Below are 27159 nucleotides of genomic sequence, written 5' to 3'. Positions count from 1 at the left end.
TTATCCCAGAACCATTTCGAATGAAAATGTTAATGTCCCACCTGAAACATCAAAAATTTAATTTTCAATATATTTTTCATCTTATCCCCGTCGAAGTCCGGTACCGGTACGCCGTAACTACCGATACTTTGGAACCGGTTAATTTACGTTTATGGAAAGTGCGACGACAACCATAGATAAGTAGAAAAACGTTACTTTATCTATGCTTATATCTACTTAACTATGGTTACTTTTAAATAACGTTCCAAAGTTGCGGTATCGAAATACCGTCCCATCCCTAAATAGAATTATTTCGAATCAAACTTTTCGGTGTTATAGGCGAAAAACTATTTTTAGATCACCCCATTTGAAAAGCTGTATCTCTCTAGGGTTTAGGGTTACATTTTCGGACTGATAACATTTTTTTTAATGTTTTTTTGAAATTTCAACCCCTAATTTATAAACATTCTGTATATGGATTGATAAGATAACTTTCTTGTTCATCTGTTTGTTCTATAAATTATAATGGTCTTATTCTTCTAGAAAATAATCAAGGAACTGTCAATATATAAATATAAACAATCACAAAGGTTAATCGTCAGAAATCAGCTGATTAGGAATAACATTACGTCTACCAAGTTGTACGATGATTGCAATAAATATATTATTCATTGTATGAAATGTGAGTTGTGATTATCAATGTTTTGTGCTTTTAATTTTCAAACTTTCTTCATTTTGTTATGTGCCTAATTTAAATATGGAAGATTCCGTTTCAATAATCAAGGAGTTAGACTTGTTGATATCTGATGAAGAGGAAAAGAAATTTGAAGGACGTAATGTTTACAAATTTATAGCATGTTGGAAAATATCTCAAGAACGTGAGCAAGCAATTGGATTCCTCAAAATTGTTATGCCAAAGATTCAGTTTTTAATTGAAAAAGGGCTGCTCAGAAGGGATCTTATTTTTTTGTCAATTTTGGCAACACAAAATTTCAATTTTCTGGAAAAGTTGTTGAAATATGAGAAAGAATGTTTCTCCTTGAATGTAGATCACTATTCCTCTTTGTATACCTATTGTATTTTCAAAAAGGAACATTGGATATCAGCAGTAGAAAAAAATTTTCGTCCTTCATTCGAGACAAGAGTATTCAGTGACAATATTTCCAAAAAATTGATAGTATTAAAATGTTTGAATTCTACAATAAACAAATTCAATTTGAACAAAATTGTGTCTGCTCTGAAGGACTATGAAGAATTCCATGGTAATGATGATACCTTAGATCATCTTGTATTTGAACTGAAAAAATGCTTGGATATAATTATATTCTGTAGGAGTATTAGGGGTGATGTGGATGAAAAAGAAGTTTACAATGTGATGTGTGCAAAAAACATGGTGGAGACTCTCTCTATATTCATACCTTTGGAAAAAACTGAAAATTGGCTGTCTATTGCTCAAAAATTAAAGAAATATGATGAAAGCTACTACAATACATGTCCAGATTCACTGAAAAAATCTGAAGTGTTCAAACTATTTACGATACTAGCAACTGTTTTTAATATAGAAAAAATTTATAGGACAGAACCTCTAAGCATGACCAAAATTTTGGATGATTTAAAAAATAAATTACTTAAGATAGATAATCCACCTCTAATTCTTGAGTTACTAGAAGATATATTTGCCATATTGTTTCTGTCTGAGAAACATTTAGATGAAAGTAAACCAGATGTATTCAAAAATAATGAAGCTGTGATAAGATCCATTTTGTATATAATTAAAGAAGTTATTGGAGTGCTGAAATTGAAAGGTGTTTATAAAAACACCGAAAACTGTGAAAGATTCACTACTTTGTGTAGATATGTTCACGATACTTGCTGGAGGTTAGAAATCGTATCTACTCTCAAAACAAATTCAATAAATAATTCAGAAAAGATTTTGCATTATATGTTGGCATCCCCAATGTCTCTGTTGTCCATGTGTTTGAGACAAGGAGGTTTTTCCCAAGCACATGAAGTTGTTGAGGTAAGTTGGCTAATTTATAATATAGGGTGAGGTACATAACATTCCTCGATTTCAAATAGGTGTCGAACAGTCTGTGGTAGAGGTAGAAAGGTGGGGAGAGGCTCGTTTTGTCTGATCACTAACCCCATCTTAGTTCCTATGATGGTTTGGTCGGGTGTACATCGTGGCTTTGTAGGGCCTATTACGAAAACAACAGGAATTTCAACATTCCTTGTGAGTGTTCTGTTCCTGATGCGAAAACAATTTGGGCCTGGATTGCAAGTTTGTTAGAAGCAGGAGCACACAACCACAAAGAAGATGTCGGAAGGTTACCTGGTTATCATGATCGCTGAAAGCTTGATATGTGACAACGTTACAAAAATTCTTGCATCCTAGATTGGATGCTATAGTTGGGTAGTGAAATGTTTCAGAGATCGCCTTCAATAATTAATCAAAACTTAGAGTGACAAAATGGGGATGACTACATTATAATAACAAATAAAAAAAAATCAGTATTTCATTGCATTCATTTTTTTAAATTCTTTTAAATCGAGGAATTTTATGTGTCCCACCTTGTATGTTATCAACTCTGTTACAAAAAGCTTGCTTAACTGGATTGTGGAAATTGTTTTAGTCTATAAGTTGGCACGACTGTCTTCTGTTCATACTTCAAGTTTGAGCATTATGTAATATTTAGTTTAGGGTATTATCCGCATATCTCCTAAGTTAATTTCGTTAGTAAGTAGGCGGTCAGTAGGTATATAGGGTTAGAACTATTTAGAGGGGCACTACAGGGATATCGAAAACCGTTAGAGATACAGGGTGGCTTAAATTACAAAAAAAATATGTTATTTAGGGATTAGTGTGTTGGTGTTAACAGATCTAAAATATCTCTAATTGTTCCCGAGATATCTAGAAAAAACTGAAAATCGATGATTTCTTTTTTTTTCTGTATAACTCATTTGTTTCACGAAATTCGGTCGAGGGGGAGATGATCCTCCCAAAATGGAACCACCTAACACTTAATATGCCTTTCAAGAAGACAAGGTACGAAATGGAATTGATAACAATATTAGTTGTGTATTACAAAATTCACATCTTTTCCGTCGTAGTGTACATAAATGACCTAATTGGTACACAAACGCGCAACGTCATGAACAAATTATTTCGAAGAATTATTATCTCAACGAGTTCCCATCTTCAAAATAGATGAGAATACAAATAAGGGTAATATAAAAAATGAATGAATAGCTCGTCTCGTAGCAATAGGTTTACAAATTTTACAATCTTCATCCCTAAAGAACGTGTTTCAAATGAAATTGCAGATGTATTTCTGCTGTATCTGTAGCTGTTATTGTCGGCACGTTTGATGAATTTATTACGCTAGTTGTTGCTGTTAACTGTCTAATTTTTATGGAATTTTTTCTATCTGAAATTTTTTCCGAGATATGAATAAGAAAAAGAAGTGGCATAATATGTTTCGTGTTTCAACTGAAATTGCAGAAGTAATTACGGCTGTCGGCAGTAACTGTTACTGTCGGCTCGTTTGAAGATTTTATTTTTGTTGTTGTTTGGGCAAATATTTCTGGGATTTTTTTTATCTGAAGTTTTTTCCGAGATTGAATCGGAAAAAGAAAAGGCATAATATTTTTTGTGTTTCAAAACTGAAATTGCAGAAGTAATTACAGCAGTCGGCTGTAACTGTAACCTGTAACTGTTACTGTCGGCTCGTTTGAATGTTCGATGATTTTATTTTTGTTGTTGTCTGGCCAAATTTTTCTGGGATTTTTTTTATCTGAAGTTTTTTCCGATATTTGAATCGGAAAAAGAACATGTAAGGTTTTGTTTTTCAAAACTGAAATTGCAGAAGTAATTATGGCCGTTGGCGGAAGCTGTAACTGGTACTGTCGACTCATTTGAATGTTTGATGATTTTATTACCCTTTGTTGTTGTTTGGAAAAAATTTTCTCGGATTTCTGTGATTACAAGGTTTTCAAAGGGTTCAAAGACCAAATTAGATTTTGTGTATATTATAATATCAATAGAAATATTTTTGAGATGATAGGACATGATATCGGTCTAATTTGGGACTTGTAACTGGTCCCATCATTTAAGGCTAGGACCGCCCTTGGTTAATGTCGTGAAAGTTCTAACTTTTGAGATACAGGATGATAAGGTATTTTTACCTAACCTAACCTAACTTTTGAGATAAATAATGATAAAGGATCAGTTATTTCCCTTGAACTTAATTAAACTTTGATATGGAACGAACTTAATTAGCTTTGAAAAAAGTAAAATTCATTTCCATAATCACTTGATTGTTTTGACCCGTTTGAATATTTTATACACCTAACCTAACAATAATAGTTTCGGAAATATGAGTCTTTGAAATTTTATTCGGATTTCAGAACTAATGACTGCATCAGAATCCTGCCGCTGGATAGTCATTGAAATTTTTCACATTGAAAATTTCATATTTTTTTCATCACACTGTTCAAAATATTTCGTGTTGACGGAGGAGATAATAATTCATAGTGTGAATTTGGAACTTTTGCATTTGTTCAAGTGAAAACCATGAGTCGGTCGAAAAAATCAGAAATCATATTCACTAAAACAATGGCGCAACCAGGATTTTGTTTTGGGGAGGGGCAGTCACTTCAACTTGAATGTGATCGGTAGATTTCATCGTCTAAAATTGGGAGATTTAGATTATTTCTATAATTTTGGTTTGAATCTGGTTTCATTATTAGATTTAGGTGAAAATTCGACTTTTTTAAGTTTTCGAAGATGAGAACGAATAGTTTCTGTTATTTATCAATTAGAACTAAAAATAGTAAAAATGCTATTCCCAGAAAGTAGAAGTGGCTTTTTACTAGGCCGTATTTGAAATATAATTAGAAACATAATTATATTTCAGTAACAAAACATTTATTTTATGAAAATAAAACAGGTCATAATCTATAACAATATCAGTTAGTATACGATTGAAAAGATACAAAATTAATAATTTTGAATATTCATTTTTCTTTCACATAATCCTAGGATTGTCGGTTGTATAAAAAATAAAGAAATTGAATATGACAAACTCATTCTTTAATTCGGAGATCATATGTTTATTGAAATATTGAGCTAATAAAATTCGAATTTCTGTTTATATGCACAAAAACTTATTTTCAAACATTCCCTCCTCAATCGGAAATTTTGAAGCAAGATGTTTTTATGGCTTTGGAATCTTTTCCGAGTTCCATAATAGCATAGTATAAGGATACTATGATAATAGCATATTTTTTATGACAGCAATACCAGCATCCGCTGGCAACTTCGTCGGCATATACAACAAAGAAATATAATATTTCTTTGTCTAATAGTGTTCAACTATTGAACTACTACCTAATAGGTGGTGGCAATAAAATTTAAATCTTATGGTAATTTTTAACAAGCAATCCCCAAGAAATTCTTTCTTATATTGAAGTTGCCGGCCGAAGCTGATTTATAAATAACCAACGAAAATCCATTAGAGACGTTATGGTTTAAATAAGCAAGTTGCAAACTTGGAAATGTAAAATCGGTAATTGGGTAATGGATATTTATCTCAAGGGATATATTGTGAGTAGAGTAAAGGCTCATTTCCACGGTTTTACCTATCGCAGGAACTATCACCATATAAACTACTTAATAGTTACTATCGTGAATGACCTCCCTCATAACCACATCCCCCAAAGGAGCATCTGCTTCAGTGAGAATACAGAACTTTCTTCTTCCGATGAAGAATCTTGCAATCTTGCTTAAAAAAAATTAAATTCTAGTGAATGAAGAATATTGAAATGTTTCACTAATAATATTACACCAAGTGCGAGGCCAAGTGTTCTCGAATAAAATAAAACAACAAATCACAACAAATACATATACATAAGCCCAAAGAGCCCCCCCAGCCTCAGTTGCGCTAGTGCTGTAAAAAATTAATTAATAAGAATTTCAAAAACAATTTTTCAGCAGTAGTGTACATTTTCATCCAAAAATATATCCAATATTGTTTATACATCAGAATATGCATCTTGATGCATTGGACACGTGTAGTAACTTTTATAAATAAATAAATGATAATAATAATAAATAGGGGCACATTGGTTAAAATAAAAAGATTTTTCTCGATTAACCGTTGTCCCTTGATATAAGATATAGTAAAAATAATAAAGATCCAAAAGTTCAAAATAATTTTATTTCAATGTGAAATTAATTTTCTTAATTCTTTCTCTAGATTTTCATAATAATACTTTTCATAATTCGTGGGTTGATATACAACTCTGTTTTCATAATTATCGTGTATTACTCCAACAGGGTTTTTAATGAAATATTCTTTTATCCAGTCTATCTTATTCCTGGGTTGACAGAATTCGCACCTAAAACAGCAACAACACCATCCTAGAAAAGTACATTTTTATTACATACGGATCTTATAGTATAGTAAACTATAATTGTTTTGTGCTTCACTTGATCTATTAATTATCTATTTATATTAATTTATTGAAAACAGGATTAATATGTGGAAATCAGAAAAATATTACTTTATTAATATATACTGAGTGACAGAAAAAAACACCCAGTAATAACGAATTTATTACAATTTTTTGTTTACATATCTCTTAGTAAGTCATTAATTTATCAGAATTTTAGAAGAATCCATTCATTGGAAAAAATTTAAAAAATTGATAATGTGTTGGTCATCTATCCTTCTCTTAATAACAACAGAATCAGATAAATATCATGTACAAATGAAACAAATATGTGAAGTATTTCTGAATATTAGGTATCTATACCTGAATAATTTTTTAAATCTTTCAAATTTCGAAGCATATAAAGGTTTTGTAAATATTTCAGCAGTTTGCTTTTTAGTTGGAATTGTTATTATTCATCTTTCAATATTTTCATTTATAAAATGATATCTTTCCTTCAGATCGTTTGTTAGACTGATTATTTTCAACAATTTTTATAGCACTTTAATTATCTGCATATTCCCAAGTATTGTATCGTTTTTAAATTCTTTCTCTCCTTTTATTTCTTCTAGCCATTTGTCTTCTCTATAATTTCCTTTCTTCTGCTTTTTTGTTTCGATTATTCTTGTCATGTTTCTTTTTTTTTTTGTTCCTTTTTTTTTGTTCCTTTTTCTTTCGTTTTATGAGCTTGGAAGCTGAGTCCATCTGTAAATTTTTTTGTTCTCTTCATGTTCACGTCTTTATCTATTCTTTTTTTGAGCGCTTTCCGAACACAATATTCTGTCGCAATGTCTATTTTCTTTGATTTTGAACCGCGAATGGTGTCGAACATAAGGTTTGACCCATATATGACGAATCAGTCCTCAAATTAGATTATGTCCGTTTGTATATTAAATAACTTTCGAACGGATAGACGTAAGAATTTGAGTTCGTTAATAGGAAAAATCCGACTAAAGTTTCGTAAATATGGCAGCACGAAAATTTGTGCACCACTGCACCTTAAAGTTTTGAAACTGCAGATTTGATCGAGATTACAATTTGAAGCTAGAAATTTGTCTGTCGCTTAGTATATTACAGTTCCAGCCTTGAAATAATGTTTATTCCTGAAATATGCAACTCACCTCTAGTACACCACAAAGGAACTGCAATTACGATGTAAACAATCAACCAGATAAGGGATATTTCTCCTAATCTTGTGAAGAACTTTGAAGCTTTATTACTTTTTGGCTCTTTGAGTAGACATAAAAGCGCCTTACTATCTAAGGAAAGTCATATTGAATTTCACATAAAATTATTATTTCCCTTCTTGGAATTTCATTATTGAATTCGTAGGTATGTCAAGATTTCATGTTTACCATACCTACATTTAGGATATACACAATGAATAAACAACATACTTATATTCTTCATTTCTTCAAGAGTACAGTTGATCTCATCTTTTTCTTTCCATATTGTTTTCAAGGAATCGGCAGCACCTTCATATTCCTTCATTTCAGTGTATTTTATTTCTGTACTAATTTCTTCTACTATTTTTTCTTCGAATCTTCTTTTCATTTCGTCATAATTATAATCCTTATTACTTTCATATATTGTGGCTTTGGTATCAGTATCATTGAGTTGCCGTTTTTCTTCGTTATTGGATTTTATAGAATTTTTCGACATGTTGTTGTGATATTCCACATTAAGACTTTCCTTTAATCAGATAATGAAAAATACCAATAAATTTTTATCTAATTTCATCAACATAATGAATATAAATTGTTAAATCAATCACTACTGTGTTGAGAAAAAAAATTAGAATTAGTTAATAAACCAAATATGTATCTACTGCTCACTACAATTTTTTGAATAACCTTAAAGAAAAGCCTATTTCGAAATGATGAATTATTTCCAAAGAATACTCCAATCAAGAAAAACAATTTCAAACACAGCGGTCGCCATCTTCAAATATAGCAATAATGGAAACTGAAACATATACTTTTACTAAGATTCTGAAATGTTACTCTGAATAAAATTCCCATATATTAAGAATAAAAAAGTAATAATACCGTAGGCAAACTTGGAAATCAAAATAGATATTGTAAGAGAAAATTCTGTCTCATCATAACGTAACCTTCAAGGGACCCAGAGAAGGAGCAACCCGTCCAGCAGAGAATACTAACGTTACTAAACTGATACCCAAAGATTAATCTCCCTAATCTTTGCTGATACCTATCAGTAGCAGAGCTACTTACGCTACCGATCTTTCTGCTGAACGCGCTCATTGAATGCGTCCAGCAGAAAATTCATAGAATATTGATATCTGTTCCACAACTGTTGGGTCTGCTAAACGCGCCCATTTATGAGAATGTCAAAAAAAGAATTTTTACTGTCAAATAGCCTATTGAACCAAAAAAAATTACAGACATAGATAAAATTAGTGATTGATGGTAAAACAATCAGATCAGCTTCTGTTACTGAAATACTAGAATAAATAATAAATCTAAAAAATTCAAACCAAATCGAATAAATAAAATTATCTGAATTAAGTATGGACATTTATGTGGAATGTGCATGTTACTATAGAACTACCTTCAAATAGTAAGTGAAATGAGACGTGTTTCTTTCCTCAGGATACTCATGATAGAAATTCTCTTCTGTATAATTGAAACTATTGCTAGAGTGAGTTACTTCATGCTCAGCTGCCCGTTTTTCTATTCCATCGATAATTTGATGAAGTCTAACAAATTTATGAGGATTTTTGTTGAACTGAAATCTGCTCAGTTCTCGTTCAGGTATCATTTCATCGCTATCTTCAACAATATCGTCTGTATTCATTCCTAAATCTTCTGATATTTCAAAAGTATCGTTATCGTGCAAGTCTATGACATATGCAGGTGGCCAAAAACATTGTACCTCGATATGGGTTTGAAGAAAATATATGAGTTTTATTGTAGTACTTAGTCTAATATATGTCATGTTGTGTTTTGATAATGTCGTTTATCTTGTGTTTCCATAGAAAATGCTGTTTAGGGGAAATATCCACACAATGGCCGCGTTCAGCAGATGGAACAATTGTAGAACAGTAAATATTCTATGGATTTTCTGCAGAATTCATTCTATTGGTTTCGCTCTGTAGCGATCGCCATCTTTGGCAGCGAATTTATTTTATGCTACTTTTCGGTAACATGTTGAGTAACTGACTTCGAAAAGAAGTCAAGAAATAAAACAGTAATAATACCGAAAGCAAATTTGGATATTATAATCTATATTATAACAGAAAATTGGGCGCGTTCAGCAAACTCAACAGTTGTGGAACAGTTGTCAATATTCTATGAATTTTCTGCTGAACGCATTCTATCAGTTTCCGCTACGGAGCGGTCGCCATCTTTGGTAGCGAATTTATTTTATGCTACGTTTTGGTAACATGTTTTCACTGTCATTAGTGACTGTGATTTTGGAACGAAATTTAAATTTCAAATGTAGCAATAATGGAAACTGAAACATATACGATTATTAACAGTCTGAAATGTTTTTCTGAGTGAATTTCCCATATATTGAAGAAGAAAATAGTAAAAATACCGTAAGCAAGCTTGGAAATAAAAATCGATATAACAGAGAATGCTACTTTTTGGTAACTTTTGTAACTGATATTAGTGATAGTGATTTTGGGATGATATTTAAATTTAAAATATACCAATAATGCAAACTGAGACATATACGTTTATTAACATTCCGAAATGTATCTATAACAGAAAATTGTCTCTCATCATAACGTAACCTTCAAGAAGCACCCACAAAATCTATTGCTGCCAAGAAAAGGAGCAACCCGTCCAGCAGAGAATACTAACGTTACCAAACTGATAACTATCAGTAGCGGAGCTACTTACGATACCGATCTTTCTGTTGAACGCGCCCATACAATTGTTTCTGCTCCGTAGCGGTCGCCATCTTTGGCAGCGAATTTATTTTTATTCCACTTTTTGGTAACATGTTGATTAACTGACTTCGAAAAGAAGTCGAAATAAATCAGTTATAATACCGAAAGCAAACTTGGATATTTTAATCTATATTAGTAATAATAAATAATCATTTTGGAAATAAGTGATAAAATTAACAATGAGTACAATATTTAGTACAATTTCCAAACGAGTAATATCATCGTATGATATTAATTATATATCTGGTTATCTAATGTATCAGCAATATAAATTGCCATCAACATAAACCATTGTCAGACAGAAGGTCTCCACGTCATTACGTAGGAATCATAATCGAAAGTAACCCAAGGAGAATGCATGTCATCAAGGGAGGATAGCGATATACCGGTTTCACCCTTATTAGGGATCATCAGTACCGCATAACCGCATATTGCTGATACATTAGATAACCAGATATATAATTAATATCATACGATGATATTACTCGTTTGGAAATTGTACTAAATATTGTACTCATTGTTAATTTAATCTATATTATAACAGAAAATTGTCTCTCTTCATAACATAATCTTCAAGAAGAACCTACAAAACATTTTGTTTTTATTTTAAGTCAAGAAGTCAAAAAATGAGCAACTTGTCTAGCAGAGAACACTAGCGTTTCCAGACTGATACCTATAGTATAGTGACTTAATTACGTGACGACAATACCTACGTTCAAATTTAGCCTAAAAATGGCGTATAGGTTGGGGCTTAACCATAGAACTCAAGAATACGATTGACAGATCTGAACTGACACTTAAAATTATTGGTACTAACGTTACCAAACTGATACCTATCAGTAGCAGAGCTACTTACGCTACCGATCTTTCTGCTGAACGCGCCCACTGTAGCTATCAGTAGCGGAGCTACTTGCGTTACCGATCTTTCTGCTGAACGCGGCCAATGATCTATAATAATAATAGTAGGTAGCGCATAGAGAGAGATGAATCGAATTTAAGAGGGAATGGTACCACGTGCGTTTGAGCGCATCTGTCAAAGTTTACCTATTCAGCTCCCTCCAGCCCCTCTGAGAAGCCTTCACTTTTAAGGATGAGTGGAGCAATCTCAAACGTTCTTATGATTTTCCGTCCTTTTCTACCACATCTAAGAATTCAGATACGTTTGACGGCATTCAATTCTTACACGCCAGCCAATGAAATCGCAGTGAATTGTACGAACGGTTGTTCGAACATTTGGCAATGCAGCAACTTCGAGCTCGAAAGACAGGTACAGAGATGGTATTAGGTATCTTCTAGGACGGATTGACCAGATGTTTTGAAAGGAATAACTCGCTTTTTATGATGGGCAATAAAACCGATTTTAGAGAGGGTTGTGAGAAATATCAGTTAGGATCGACTATTATCAGATGGGTTCGAGAAAAAATGTATATGCTAAATTTGTTCAGATTCCTTCATTCTTACGAAAATTAATTTGATTCAAAAACGTATTTAGTGGAATAATAAAAAAAATCAAAACAAATGCACCGAAACTTTTCACATAAGCGGGTCACATTCATTGAGCAAAATATTGATTTTGCTCATTATGGTTAGCCAAATCAAAATGAACCATCAATATGATGGTCATCCAAATATGATATCGGATGAATGATGGAACATGGTCATTTATGACCAATATTCATTTCAAGTCAGTTGTTATATCGTATTGATCAACATGCTGAATATTACGATTCATTTATATTGAAGGCAAAAAAAAAGTACTAAAATTTTCAAAAATTCTTATTTTCACAAACTGCCTTCGTACAAAAAACAGTTGTTATATCGCATTGATTATCCATGTTCAGGATTACGATCCATGAATTTTGAAGGCATAAAAAGTACTGGAATTTGAAAAAAAAAGCCTATTTTCAAAAATTGACCACGTACAAAAATCAGTTGTTATATAGCAATATCGCATTGATACTAATATTCAGGACGCTCAGGATTACGATTCATTTTTTGAAGGCAAAAAAAAGAATGGAATTATAAAAAATTCTCATTCTCAGAAATTGACTACATACAAAAATCAGTTGTTATATCAAAATATCGCATTAATTCTCAATGCTCAGGATTACGATCCAACAATTTTGAAGAGAAAAAAAGGACTCTAATCTCATTTTCAGAAATTGACTATGCAGAATCAAGAAATTTCTAAACAATAATAACATCTTAGTACTGACCTTCAATATTCCCTTATAATTACCAACGAGTTCAACTGAAATATTAATTCTTGTTGTGCATAAAAATAATCACATTTCCATACACTGAAAGATAAATTGGGATTGACTGAATATCTACGGAACAAATTTACATGATTAAAAAAACTAATAGTTGTCATAATTATTAGAATGACCACGTACTAATGAGATTATTCTCGGAAAATGTGAAAACTATAAACATGAAATTTGGTAAAAAATCAGTTCTTATATCACTTATTGATCTTTCATACTCAGGATCACGATCCATTAATTTGGAAGGCAAAAAAAGGACTAAAATCTTTTTTGAAAATTCTCATTTTCAGAAATTGACTTCGTACAAAAATCAGTTGTTATATCGCAATATCGCATTGATTCTCCTTGCTCAGAATTACGATCCATTTATTTTGAAGGCAATAAAAGGTTCTCAAATTTCAAAAAATTCTCATGTTCAGAAATTGACTCACATCGTAACATCGTAGTACTGAACTTCAATATTACCATATAATTATCTACCATTTCAACTGAAATGTTATTTCATGTTGCGCATGAACATATAATCTCTTTCCCATACACTGAAAGATGAATTGGTATTGAATGAATATTTACAAAACAGATTATGCATGATTAAAAAACTAATAGTATCATCATAAGAATGACCATGAACTAATAAGATTCTTCTTGTTTTCCTGTAGAAATCAAATTTGATATTTTTACATGATACTCCCATAAAGCAAGTAATAGGATCAGAATAAATAAATCCTTGAATCTCTTGTTACCCATATCGAAAAGAATTGACAGCTAACTAAACTGAATAAAGGTATGAACAGACCGACGCGTGACTGCGGGAGCGGGAAAGAAACTTTTGTGGGATGGAAATAAACGGCTTTGAGCAGTAAAACTTCTTCCTCCGAAAAACTGTCATTTTCATACATAATTTTAGATTCATACTAATAATCGTGTCTCATTATTTTCGCGTAGGTGTGCATGCTATGCAATCTGCCCGCTGAACGCATCGCTCCCGTTCCCGAAGTCCCGCGTCGATCTGTTCATACCTTCAACCGTTCGAAAAGAAACGAACAAGCTGGAAATCTTTCTATTCACCTAATACTGTTTACGACTCTAACTGAGAACTGATTCATAACGCAGCAACGTTGCCGGAATTATCAAATTGTAGGTAGTATTTAAGAATCTGGTGATTCGTTGCGAATTTATACAGTAGGGGCAGCACTATACGACGGTCGATTATTCTTTTTTATTACGAAGTGATTTCAGCTCTTTTGAAATGTTTTTCTGTAGTTTTTTTTTACGAATAATTTTAAAATAAATCAGTGATAAGCCCTTTCATCCATATCATCAATTCCTTTGCGGAAAACGAAAAGTTACCAACTTTTTTTTTTGTTTTTTCATTCGCAAATTAAAAATAGCCCGTCCCTGCCTTTCAGATCATTGTTTGAAGAAATTATCAGAAAACCCCATACAAATCGGTGATCTGCAAGAATAGTTATTTTCCTTTAAGTTTTGAACTGGGCAGTCAAGTGGTAGCATTCCCTCTTAATTTTTGAAATTCGATATAACGTTTTCGGCTAAACAGTCATAATTAGTACCATCTTCAAAAATACCGATGATACTGAAGATGTTCAGCCGAATCTCGAAAATTAAATACTTGATGCACAAACCATTTCTTATTATTATGATTCAGAAAAGAATAACAACATGTCAGTCCTCTGAGATGCAAAAAAGAAATGAATAAGAGTATAAAAATTCCAATGCTACTTGATTTCATTTTATCGATCACTTTAACCATTTCTTATTATACTTATTATGATTCAGAAAAGAATAACAACATGTCAGTCCTCTGAGATACAACAAAGAAATAAACAAGAGTATAAAAATTGCAATGCTTCTTGATATCATTTTATCGATCACTTAAGTAAATCCAGATCATTTTTTCCAGATATTCGATATGAATGATGATGAGGCAGCGAAAGAGTTAACAAACACTGAAAATCTTCGCAAATTGAGATTAGAATCGAGGAAACTATGCCGAATTCAGAAAATTAAGGAGTCATCCAATTTCTCATCCCCGGTGATCGAAACCGAATCTCTTGAAAATTTCAAAAATAGAGCCTTAAGAGATTTGAATTCTTGTATAAGGAAAAAGTTTCAAAAAATCGCCGAAGATGCAGAATGCCCTAGTCACTTGTGCCATTATAAATTGAAAAACGAAACATTTATGAACATCATAGACTTCATGTGTACAGAATCTTCTGACTTGGATCTAAATAATATTTTATTGCGAATGACCTCTGAGAATAATACTTTATGCGATCATTCAACTTCTTCATTTTCGATATTTTGTGAAAAGCTTATTGCAACAGCTGAATATCTGATTCCAGTTAAAAAAATCTCAATTCGCGATATAATTTTATCTGCTGGGATTCCTTTCGATGTTACCGAATATTCAGTGAATGAAAAATTCAATGATGAGCTCAACCTTTTGTATGACGAAATGAGAAGTCAACTAATACGAAATGAAGAAGGAATCTTCAATAATAACCATTTAGCTCACAAAACGTACAATAAGATAGATTCTCTTTTTAAGCCTTCTCCAGATGAATGTAGCAATAATATAAATTACTTGAAAAGGTTATTCAATTACTTGAAGGCTTTTTCTAAAGTGTTATATATTGAACAAGATACATCCGATATAATTGCCCAAGGTAAAAACACATCATTTTTTGAATTATTGGACTATAACAGATCTGAATTGATGGGACAGTTATTATTTGAGAAAAATCTCGATCCAACGGACTTCGAAATATATTTTTCCAAAATGGAGTTAGATTTTCTTTACCATCTCATAGGAAATTGCTTTCCCACAATAAACCTTCACAGTGAAGAATTTGTGGAAGAGGAAGAACTCTTTCCGGAAAATAATTTATACCTTCCCACAAAAAACATAATTCTTTATATCATGAGGAGAAATTGGCTCTTAGCTTTAATCTTGGAGGAAATGTATCAAGTACCCAATGTCAAAATGAATATCAATGATGCAAGAATAAATGCCTTCTTGAACTACAGAAATCTAGATGAAATACAAAATTTGAAATGTATATTTGATAATAATGAAATAGCAACGTCTCTCCAGCGAGAAATATCTTATAGGAAGGTCAAAAAATATATTGAAGAAAAACTGCAGAGTAGATGCAGTAATACTCCTCCCCAATGTGATTCAGAGGTAGAAATGTTGGAGGCAGCTGAAGAACTTACTGAGGAATCATCTGCTAAAACTGAGTGGAATAAAATGTTAGAAATTCTACTGGCTATCCCAGAGATACAAAAAAGAAAAAATAGTGAGATTCAAGATTTCCAAGATAATATTGTTTGCAAGTACATCAATGATCATTTTGAAGAGGAAAGTTTCAAAAAGATATATTATATACACAATAGGTCGAAGAGGCTGGAAACAATTCTGAGGAACCTGGAGAGTTGGCCTTATGATTTTTGCCTTGAAGTGATAAAGTCAGAAGTCAATTGTTTCACCCCGCCGGATGGATCTTTGGTGAATCAGCTGCAGACTTGGCAACAAAAAATTGGTTTATATGGTGCGGTAAGTCTAATGCCTTGCTATTTATACACAGTTATTTAACACAATTTCTTCCTTTTTAATTGCAGCTATCTGATATTTTCAATTTTGGATGTTGGAGTGACTGTGGACAAATTATTCTCAATGATATCCAGGGTGCTTTCAATAAATTAGCAGAATTTCATAAGGTATGTCATTGATTCTGTAGGGGATGAATAATATTTTTAAACTGGTATTTGAACAAGCTCATTGAGAAATGAAGTTTTTCTAGTTCATAGTTGTCATGAATGGTTAAATAGTTAGAAAAATGAGTACTTACTATTTGTTTCTGACGATGATGGTTCGTTCATTAAACGCTTATAAATATACTAACTGAAAGAGAAACTGCAACACCCAAAAGGAGCTGTTTAAATTTAATTTTTTTTTTGTTGGTAAAACATAGTATAGCAAGGAGTAAATGAAATTTGGGGAAAAACGAAGGGTTTACAATTTTTTTAATGAATTTGTTAATAATGTGTTTGTCCACCGCGATCATCTACACACTCCCCAACACGTCGCGGCATTGATGCAATAAGATGATCTATTTCTTCTTGAGGGATACTATCCCAAGCTACCTGTACTTCATGTCTCAGAGCCGCTGGCAAGTCCGTGGGGGCTGTGGTAAATTTCCAAGTCTTCTACCCATGATGTCCCAAACATGCTCTATGGGCGAAAGATCGGGGGATCCGGGCGCCCATGGCAAAAGATTCACATGGGTCGCTTCGAAAAAGTTTAAACTAACTCTAGCAACGTGAGGCCGGGCATATTCTTCCTGAAATATTGGATTTTCGAGCCGGTTAATGTAAGGGAAAACATATGACTCCACTTTCTCTTGAAGGTAACGCAGCGCAGTCATGTTACCTCGAATAACGACTAAAGGTGACCTACTTGCATGTGCAATAACACCCCATACCATAAAGCCTACCGACGCTCAACATCAAATTGAGGTTCACGTTTTTCTCCCCGACGTCGTCTAACCCTTCTTCGGCCATCATGTGCACCCAGGGAGAATCGAGATTTATCAGAAAAGACGACCTGCTTCCACTCCACAATCCAATGTTGACGTTCTCTGCACTACTGTAATCGTTACCGATGATGCTCAACCGTCAGAGGTAACACAAGATCGCGTCGATAATGCTGCAGTCCAAAAGACGTTATCCGGCGGTAAACCGTTCGGACTGCTGAGCTGAGTTACAGGATGGCCTTGTTCTCCTTACCACTCATCAGCCAAAGATCGAGTTGTCGCAAATCGGTATCTAATGGCCGTAAGTCTTAGAAGTCGAACTTGAACTTCATTTGTGCCCCTTCGACGTCCGATGCCTACTCTTCTAGTCTTCTTCAATTTTGGGCATTATCAAACCACGCTTGACAACATCTCATAAGAGTAGTTGAATTTCTGTTCGTACGGTTAGCGATTTCTCGAAATGACAACCCCGCCTCCCGTAGACCAATAATTCGACCTCTTTCAAATGCACTTAGCTGGCGATAAATTCCGCGTATACGTCTCTAGGCATTTTAATGATTTTAACAACAAATAAACGTCGACTTTGGATCTCCTCGAACAGCTGGTTGGTTGTAAAATTAAAAAAACTTGCAAAAAACGACTACAATATTTAAGTGAAAAAAATTGTTTACATTAAAAAACCTTCACGATTTTGTTCCCCAAATTCAATCATTTTCTCCTTGCTATACTATTTATGTTTTACAACAAAAATTTAAACAGCTCCTTTTAGGTGTTGCAGTTTCTTTGACAGTTAGTATATTACGTAGTTTAGACATTCAATACGAGTAGTTCGGAGTTTTTACTTCAGGATCTCATTGATTTTTTTTTATTGTTCATCATCAATTCGGCATTTACAGCCAGTATGTAATAATGATTGTGCCGACGATAGATCGAGCCCTTTGATATAACCGCTGGTTGAATGAATTTTTGAAGGATTAATTTATTGTGCGTTTTGACTTATAATGGATGTTCCTCCTGAGAGGGATATATCCCTCTTTCACCCCCTTGGGTACGCCACTGAATCCAAAAATTATTTGAAATGTTTATGAATCGTTTTCTAATCTTCTTTTTTCAAACTTCTAGGTTTCACAAATGCTAATATTGATCCAAATGCACAAACCATCTGGAGAAATATTGAGGAGTATCAATGAGGACTTTTTCTTGGTCGCCTTCGAGAAAGGATGTAATTTGGCGGAACTCAATAATTTACTTGAAGCCCTTCCTTCGGACCATTCTGTGGATATTTGTAACAAACTCTTGAAACGGACTCCAAATCTCGATTATCTCCACTTCATAGTTGATTTTTTGAAGCGTAAAACAAAGCAAAACAACATCAAAACGTTACAGTTGAGCATAAAGATATTCTCGAAATTTCCAGAAAGTCAACGAGATCAGTTTGTTCATTTAATTAATAATCCACTGGATATTATCGAAATGCTTATCATGAATACAAAGTTCGAGGAGTTGGACGTAGTTTTAGATTTATTAAAACAACATGAGGAAGAAGATTCTTTTTCTTCGGAGATAGATGGAATATTGAGACACTACGCGGAAAAAAGTTTGGACTTCCACGTTATTACCGAGTCCAATCCACAAACGTCAAACACCGCAGATTTCAATCTAATGGAATCTTTAGATTCCAATTACTCGAGAAAAACGTCTTCGTTTAGTTCTCCTGAAGTGGTCAAAGATCAATGGGTGAAGGATAATCAAGTTTTAGAATGCATGTGCTGCAAAAATGTCAATTTTTCAATTCTAAATAGAAGGCATCATTGTCGAAAATGCGGTAGATTGGTCTGTTACAAATGTTCTACCAAAAGGACGAAAATTGCATCTTATGGTGACATTTTAGTCAGAGTATGCGATGATTGCTACAGACAGGTGAATGTAGGTAGTACTTTGACAGAAAAAAGTGAGACTACTTCCACCAAGTCAAACCTGAACTATATGTGGTCTTTGACCGACGATGAAGCGCATAATAAGATTGTACGTAATGAGTTTGCCTACGAGTATACACCTAGTGTTTCCTTATGTTTGTCAATACTCAAATTTCATTCTAAAAACGAGGAATACCCGAAATTTCTCCTGAACCATTCGAACAACCTGCTGAATATGTTTCCCCCTTTCAAAAAATTTATGCCTGATATTGACTATCTACTCATCATAAGAATGCTCAAATCTTTAGTAACGGTCGCTAAAATGATGTCACAAGAGTATTCTCTCATCCACAACATGTCTTTAGCCGATAGTCTGTTAAATCAAGTGAATTTGCTTGAACTGTTCTCTGAACGAGGTTGCTTGAATCTTCTGCCAGTCGCAACAGATACATTTACTCCCAGAATTGACACTTTTACTCTTCGAAAGTTCAGGGATAACTTGTTGGAAATGGAGGAATGGAATTTGGCGTTAGAAGTGTCAACAAAAGCCGGCTTGGATCAAACGAGTGTATTTGCAGCCTGGGGGAAGAAACTCTTGAAAGCGGGTTGTTTGACGAAAGCACGAGAAAAAATTCAACGCTGTTTCAACAGCAACAGACGTTTTGACTCACGACGCGAAAGCTTTTCTGAAAACGATGAAGAAATGAGTGCTAGAGGTTCGAATTTCTATTTGAATAAATCCTTTGGCGAAGTCAACGAAAAGAAACCTCTGACAAACTCCCCACTCTTAAATGAGATAATCAATATTTTAGAATGTAAATCTGCCGTTATTGATAAAAATATTGTAGACGAAGTCAGTATGGCAAATTTATCAGCATCCAAAGTCATGAATCAAAGTTATCTGATTCAAAAGGATCCGGCTGTTAGTATTTTGAACAAGTTGAGGAATCTGGATTATATTGCTTCTGGAAAATATTATTTTCCTACCGATAGAAAAGTACAAATTAGTTATGCAACAAATAGGCCAATTGTGGATACGGTCTTCTATAACGAATGTATTTTTTATTTGAGTCGTTATGGCAGCCATCAAAGTCTTCTGGATTTCTATATAAGACACGGAGAACTGGATCAGGCGCTTCAGTATATTCTTGGAAACAATATGGGTAGCGATGTTTTCATCGAAATTTATATGAACTGTTTGAAGGATGGCTTGGTGAATGTTTTGCAGGAAAACATCGCCAAGATTGATTCAACTTTAGATGTGTGGAAGGTGAGTTGATTTGTGTATTGTATCATTCATTCATTGAACTTAATTCTTCATCTTATTTATTTAGTTTATTCGATTATTGAATTTCGTGGACTGATGCACTAAAAATATTTAATAAGTCTTACGCGTGCAACATAATTTTGTCTTTTACTTTTAATATCGAAAAAAAAAATGGAAAGCACTAACGGGAAGCATTCGTCAATTACACCTTTGTGAAGGCTACATTACATGGTGTTACCGCGATGGCCTATTAGACGTTATAGAAAACTAATTATAATTTTGTACTGAAAATTTGCATATTGGGGTTTGAGACAATGATCTTTTTTTTTCAGACCTCTACAACTCCAGGTTATATTGAAAACATACTACTACTCTATTATTTCAAATGGTACACCCTGTATATTATTGCCTGATTAGATAGCTCATTTGATGACAATTTCAGAAATATGCCATAATTTGGGTTCATGAGTTCATAGGATATTCTATGAGTCAATTCTACGTATAAAAATAAGGGGGTCACTAAAACGAACCCCTATACCTAATGAAAACTTTAAGACTTATCGAGAAAGAACTAAGAAAAAACCACAATTTCTGAGTGGAGTAGTTTATGACTTCCGGAAAACTCAGAAAGAAAATAAAGGTCGGTGTGAGTCCTAGTCGCACTCGCAATCATTTTTTTCATAAGAGTCCCATTGAATCATGAACTGTTGAATTTTTATCCAAGTTATGGATGACATATTGCTGAAATTGTCTTCAAATAAGCTATCTAATGATGCAATAATATACTGGGTGTGCCATTTGAATAAGAAAGTAGTAGTCTGTTTCCGATATAACCGGAATAGAGGACTAGAAATATTTAGAGAGAAAGATCATTGTCTCAATCGTCAATATGGGAGTTTTCAACACAAAATTATGGTTAGTTTTCCATAAACGTATAATAGGCCATCGTGGTGGATCACCCTGTACACGGCGCGCCGGACGGACGTATTCAACTTTGATAATATCTATAAAATGAAAAAAACATTGTGACGAAATTATTAAACGCTCTAAAATGAGGAGAGCACTGATGAGAAGTCAAGATCTTCTTGGTCATTCATGCACTAATTGCACCACACATTGGAACTACATACCTATAGATACAGTTATGTGGTCTCCAAGGGTCTGCAATCAACACATGAATGATTAGCGCTCAAAAGGTTCTGAGTTCAAGTCAATATTCAGAATTTTTTCCAGAAGATGAGTCAGTGAACAAATGAATCAATAGTTTGAAGCGATAAAGCACATTTGGATCAACAGGACATAGTTTCAATACTTTTTCGACATTATAGTTTGTGTTTATTTTTTCATAATTATTGTTTGTCGAAAGGAGATGTGGAACCCCCTACATTGATTAAATTTCGAATAATTCCTTTTAGCATTATCTCCACCAACTTTGTCGACATTTAGAGCAACAAAAATTTCTTAACTCGCTTTACCAACTGCAACTTTTCATGGGAGACTTTATGAGAGCTGCTATCACTTGCATACGATTTTATCAAGAGGACACTAAAAATTTCAGTGATCTAGCTCGAAAAAATAAATTTTTACATAAGGCAGAGGAACATATAAAACAAATGCACGAGCAAGATGAATGGATAGAGGTTACATCTGGTATGTTTCAATGTTGTTTTTAAAGATTTTTATTGATAGCTCTGATTTTTAGTATCTAAACACAACACGAATACTTTGGACGTTTATGAAGAAAAGCTATTAGCTAACCCTTCCATTGTAATGAAACCAAACTATAAGAATAGTATGATGTATTTAAACATTATTTGGAGTCAAAATGAAGTGGCTAGCTTTCTAGCCGATTGTGAAGCTGCTGGTATGGATCCAATTAACATTTTATCAACTATTCTTCCTGATGGTGAGCATACACTATATTGTGTACATGGGCCCTAATATTGACATTCATATTATTTTTAGATAATGATTCAGAATCCAACAAAAGCATACCTACCCTTTTTGGGAGCTACATGGATAAGATACGTTTAGCAATATTAATACTTGTGACTTCTGATGACATACAGTTTGGTTTTAAGATTGTTGCAAGGTACATTTGTATATTATAAACCCGACTTTAAATAAATTCCAGATATAAGTTTGGTCTTCAACTATTTAAGTCTGTTGAGTATCAATATTAACCTTCATATTTTTTAGGTTGCTCACTGAATTCAAACTTCGACCAGGAACTGTTTTCAGTCAGACTGGAAAACATCTGGCAAAAATGAAGAAATATGAGGAACTTAAAGAACTAGTCAATTGCATCAAAACAAATTTGAGTGGAGATAAGCCAACTTGTGAAATATGCGATGAAATGTTAACAGTTGCAGTTGCTACAATGAGCAAGGAAAAAGCACCAATTTCGAATATAGAAGATTTGATCAAATTGATAACTGATAAGGCTTCCAAGGTATTACTCATTAAGATAGAATAGTTGTTATGAAGTTCAAAATTCAATTACTATTCTGCATGGGTTGTCATATACAACAGTATAATTTTTTTTTTAAACTCTTATTATAATGTTCATGATGAAATATTTATGATATCATTTTTATTTTTCCAATATTTTTTTAATTTTTTGCAGATATCGGCATTTATAGAAGCCAAACAATTGAAGACTGCCTACTTTCTTGCCATGCGCTCTAAACGAATTTCTGATATTAGAAGGATTCTGAGAGAAGCAGAACTGAATAATCAGCCTAATATAAAAGCGCTATGTTTAAAAGTGTTTCAAGGAAACAATACCGGGTAATATATATGCGTAATTCTGTCCAGCAAAATAAATTCCTCTATTTATCGAATATAATAGTTTACTTATTATGAATAATTTTGGGGCGTACCTCACTGATAATTTTGATAGCCTATGTGTTTTAGTGATTTTTGTGCATTAAATAAAGTTGTTTTATAGATATTTTAAAATGTTTTTAAGTAAATATCACAAAAACCTGTGATATTGAAGCAGAAGGCTGTAAAGTGAAATACACTCTTTGATTAAAATTTTTATATATATAGTGTGATGATGTATATTTACACTTCATTCGAAGTAGGTGTATATAAGTTTGTGGAATTATTCAGTGATAAGCAATAATCTGCATTTACTTCTCATATTTATAATAATATTGAAAGATACGAACCTTATGTTGATTATTCTGTATTAATATCGAGTAACTATTACCAAAGATTTCTATTTAAGGATAAATGTGATTATATGTAATTTTTTGAATGTGCAAAGTGTGTTTATTTTATTTTTCCATTTTCCTTGTTAAGAATCACATTTCTGAATGATGTATTTCATGAACCAATGTATCAAGGATAATGATTAAAATTCCTTGTTTTATAAACATGACCATCTATTCTTAAATTGAAAAAATGTAAATTATTGATAATGAAATAATAAATAAAAAAATAAAAATATTTTCTATCAAACCATTCTTTCACTTCCTTCATAGGGTAAATGCACTGGTTAGTCGACCGGCACTGGCTCTCGACCATTCCGTGATTTGAGATGAAATAATAATAAAAATATATCATGTAGTGCAAAATATTTTCGCCGTACGCGTTCTCGACCATTCTACCCTTCCAAGATAGTTTGCATAGTAGGGGTATAGGTCAAAGTTTTGGCGCTAAAAATTAGTTTATAATCGTCTTTCTTAGAAAAGGGTTCTTTCTCGTCCTCTCTTAGAAAAGTGCTTTGTGATATATGACCAGAAAACAGTAATTATTTTTTATTTTGAATGAATTATGTATGTATATTTTGTCCCATATGAACTATAAGACATATTTTTGAGTGTATTCCAATAAAGAAGCAAATAAATGTATATTTTTTTGTTCAATATTCGGCGGTCGCGAACTGGTATTGGAAAATTTGTATCTTTTATTTCTCGACCAAAGTGGTCGAGAACCAATATGTTACTTCAATAATTGTTTATTTCAACCGATATATTTCTGTTGGATCATTTTCATTTTTTTTCGATACCCAGATTCATTTATATATCTTCTTTCTGAATATTAGTTTGCGACCACCGAATTAACGTTGAAACACTTATTTCTACCTTTTATTTATTCGCGGCCGAGAACCAATTTCATTGTACTTAATTCTCGACCATTGGTGGTCGGTGTTTTATATTTTATTTACTCATTAGTTTCTAAATAGATATTAAGAGCAAAACAACCAGAGAGTATTGTATATGAGTTGCTATTTTGAAATATTTATAGAAAGTGGAAACTTTTGCAAAATAATTTTTTTTTACGTTCCAAGTGTTTCTCACTTAACTACCTCATCTGAGTGATAGGTAGTGATGGCGATGGTACGTTACGAAAGTAAGTACTAATCACTCATCTCGCTCTAAAGTTTTATATGAAATTTTTAAGTTGAGCGGCCACTATAATTAGTGGTCGAAAACTAACACAAAAATAGTCGAGAACTCTGCAGCATGGTCGTGAACTGAAGTTATTGAAATTTACTATGTTTTCACATTTCGAAGGTTAAATGCGAAAAGAACGCTTAAAATTATATGACAAATCATTTAAAACTCGCCAAAGAATCGATGAACACCAACACCTTTAAAATTTTATAAGTTTATGTGTGAAAAAGATGTGCTCGAAATCGATGTTTCTGTTAACTGGTCGAGAACCAGTGCATTTACCCTACTTGGTAAAAATGACCAGAACCTGCTAAGTAAAAGTTTGTTGAATAATATTCTACTGAATTACCAATCTCATTAATTTTATAAAAGAAGAATCAAAAATTGATGATGGAGCTGCAAGTTTTTTAAAGTTGTTGAAGGTTTGTATAGAATAATAAAATTAATAGCATGTTTTTATTCATCTCTTCATAGAAAAATAACAAATGATTCAACTTTCCTCTAAAGTTTCTTGCATTGTAATGTATTCTGTCGTATGTGGTCAATTATTACTAGTAATAATGGAGTATATAGGCTTCATTATACAAATAGTATGTGTAAGTAATTATTGCTTAATGGACAATCAAATATTCATTGTGTAATCAGAACACAGTATATTTGATAAATAATTAATACAAGAGTTATCACCATTATGTTCCCAGCAAAATACGAAGTAAATTTGAATCAGCAAATATGTGTTACTGTACAAATTTTGGTTTTACCTTTAAAAGAAAGATAAAACCATCGTAAAAATAATTTAATCCAGTATAGCATCCTTCTTAAATATCTCTTTCTTTGGTTGTTACATATACTCTTTCTGCATGTGTTCAATCAATTTAGAAAGAAATTATGGTGTTTCATTTCATTCTATTTTTACTATGAAATTACTAGTTTTGACCCTGGCATATCTAAACTTGCAACATCTCCTAGATTCTGCCTTTTTTTGAGTTCTTCACGTATAAGTTCAGCAACTGCTTTTTGAGTTCTCCTCTCTAATATTTCAAGTTCTTTAGCAAGATCTCTCTTCATATCCCAATCTTGCTTACGAGGAGCAAGTGTTGATAAGTCCAAATTATCTATGATAATACTTTCCTTTGCAGATTCCAGCTGAGATTTGACTTCTTCTGTTAAATCTTCTGGTTTCGCATCAGGAACTTTATTTTTACTCAAGTCGTCATGTTCTGGTTTATAACTTCGGAATTTAGGTCTGGAAAAATCAGTAAGGATTAATTGTAGAATCATAAAAACGTAGAAATTAAATTTGATCATTTCTAGGGGTACCTACTTCGGTAATGCATTTTCTGTTATTCCATTATGCTCATCTGGATTTCGTTTACGTTTGAGTTCTTTCAATCGTTCTTTACGAGCTAACGCTTGTTTTTCCAATTTCGATAATTCTCCTTCCATAATCAGTATTTACATAAGTAGAATATTGCTCCTATTATAAGTGTCTATATGGTATATATTGGTGAATTTTTCAATAATAATAATGAATTCCTTCTTGTATAGTTTGAATTAAATTTTAAAATGAAGTAACCTTAAAATCATAAAATCAGTATTCTGTGTCCATACTGTACATAGACCATAATCCAAAATCAAGGGCGTAGATCTTTTTTTTTTCTTGGGGGTAATCGAAAACAAATTTCCACAACAACGTTTACTAATATCTGTAATGTGACAAAAAGAGGTTTTAATAACTTACTTTGAACCAACTTACTCAAAATATTTTTTTTTAATTATTATTACCAATTCGATTGATCTTACCTTATACTGGGTTTTCCTAAAATGGACTTTTGAATGAAATTGAGAGATTCCTGGGATAATTTTAGGAATTAAAAGTTCCATGAACATGAGCGTGTAAACGCTTCGTTTTCGAGATACAGGGTGTTTCTAGTATAGTCGTACTTTTTAGTGATGCTTATATCAGTTTATCGAATCTTTATCAATCTTCGCTACAGAATGGGTAAATAAGTACCAAAACTTTATAATTCATTTATTCATCATAGCTTACTAACTGAATGTTTGTCATAATTTGGATTTTCCTGAGAATAACTACTGAGTTATTTGAATTTTTTTCTCGAAATCGATAGCAGTTACGACAAAATTACAACAAATCGAAAAGTGAAGTAATAGACCAGAGTTTCTTTTTACATTTTTCTGAAGTAGCAGAGCTTCACCAAAAAAAGTTCTGGAGGATATAAGCTGGTACCCTTTCATAAAAAAAATCACCATGTAGATTTGCATATACAAAATAAGCATATCACAGGATGCACAAGATGAAAATTGGAATATCTATTCCTATTCAAGTTATATATCTT

At 32.7% G+C, this 27159-nt stretch overlaps 3 protein-coding genes across 4 annotated transcripts; 1 reads left to right on the top strand and 2 right to left on the bottom strand.

Annotated features, from left to right (window-relative positions):
* Window positions 1–227: 227 nt before the first annotated feature.
* LOC123671421 (zinc finger FYVE domain-containing protein 26) lies at window positions 228–23347 on the top strand. Its single transcript, XM_045605269.1, has 9 exons — window positions 228–1999; window positions 14579–16234; window positions 16300–16398; window positions 18336–20399; window positions 21812–22046; window positions 22099–22302; window positions 22362–22488; window positions 22596–22848; window positions 23023–23347. Exons 1-9 carry the CDS (start codon window positions 737–739, stop codon window positions 23188–23190), a joined length of 6069 nt encoding a protein of 2022 aa, XP_045461225.1. The 5' UTR covers window positions 228–736; the 3' UTR covers window positions 23191–23347.
* On the bottom strand, window positions 6180–9460 carry LOC123671423. Of its 2 annotated transcripts, XM_045605271.1 has the most exons (4): window positions 9043–9459; window positions 7869–8163; window positions 7593–7730; window positions 6180–6400 (listed from the first exon to the last, which is right to left on the bottom strand). In XM_045605271.1, exons 1-4 carry the CDS (start codon window positions 9427–9429, stop codon window positions 6201–6203), a joined length of 1020 nt encoding a protein of 339 aa, XP_045461227.1. In that variant the 5' UTR covers window positions 9430–9459; the 3' UTR covers window positions 6180–6200. The 2 variants fall into 2 exon arrangements, with proteins under 2 accessions (XP_045461227.1, XP_045461228.1); XM_045605272.1 differs by lacking the exon at window positions 7593–7730 and having other exon boundaries at window positions 9043–9460.
* Window positions 23348–25243: 1896 nt separating the features above from the next.
* LOC123670594 (coiled-coil domain-containing protein 12) lies at window positions 25244–26427 on the bottom strand. Its single transcript, XM_045604098.1, has 2 exons — window positions 26127–26427; window positions 25244–26048 (listed from the first exon to the last, which is right to left on the bottom strand). Exons 1-2 carry the CDS (start codon window positions 26246–26248, stop codon window positions 25718–25720), a joined length of 453 nt encoding a protein of 150 aa, XP_045460054.1. The 5' UTR covers window positions 26249–26427; the 3' UTR covers window positions 25244–25717.
* Between the last annotated feature and the right edge of the window lie 732 nt (window positions 26428–27159).

Source organism: Harmonia axyridis, chromosome 1 (assembly GCF_914767665.1).
Source record: "Harmonia axyridis chromosome 1, icHarAxyr1.1, whole genome shotgun sequence".
NCBI classification, from domain to species: Eukaryota; Metazoa; Arthropoda; class Insecta; order Coleoptera; family Coccinellidae; genus Harmonia; species Harmonia axyridis.
The sequence above is the reverse complement of the archived record's forward strand: the minus strand, read 5'-3'. Positions and strand labels throughout refer to the sequence as shown.

What these genes read in the sequence shown, in the direction of transcription:
- LOC123671421 (XM_045605269.1), top strand. Translation starts at nt 737, where the DNA reads ATGGAAGATTCCGTTTCAATAATCAAGGAGTTAGACTTGTTGATATCT. An exon ending in AAGCACATGAAGTTGTTGAG is followed by an intron (nt 2,000 to 14,578) that starts GTAAGTTGGCTA and finishes CATTTTTTCCAG; the next exon opens with ATATTCGATATGAATGATGA. An exon ending in CAACTTTAGATGTGTGGAAG is followed by an intron (nt 20,400 to 21,811) that starts GTGAGTTGATTT and finishes AATTCCTTTTAG; the next exon opens with CATTATCTCCACCAACTTTG.
- LOC123671423 (XM_045605271.1), bottom strand. Translation starts at nt 9,429, where the DNA reads ATGACATATATTAGACTAAGTACTACAATAAAACTCATATATTTTCTT. An exon ending in ATTTCACTTACTATTTGAAG is followed by an intron (nt 8,164 to 9,042) that starts GTAGTTCTATAG and finishes ATCTGATTAAAG; the next exon opens with GAAAGTCTTAATGTGGAATA. An exon ending in TCCTTTGTGGTGTACTAGAG is followed by an intron (nt 6,401 to 7,592) that starts GTGAGTTGCATA and finishes GTACTTTTCTAG; the next exon opens with GATGGTGTTGTTGCTGTTTT.
- LOC123670594 (XM_045604098.1), bottom strand. Translation starts at nt 26,248, where the DNA reads ATGGAAGGAGAATTATCGAAATTGGAAAAACAAGCGTTAGCTCGTAAA. An exon ending in ACAGAAAATGCATTACCGAA is followed by an intron (nt 26,049 to 26,126) that starts GTAGGTACCCCT and finishes TGATTTTTCCAG; the next exon opens with ACCTAAATTCCGAAGTTATA.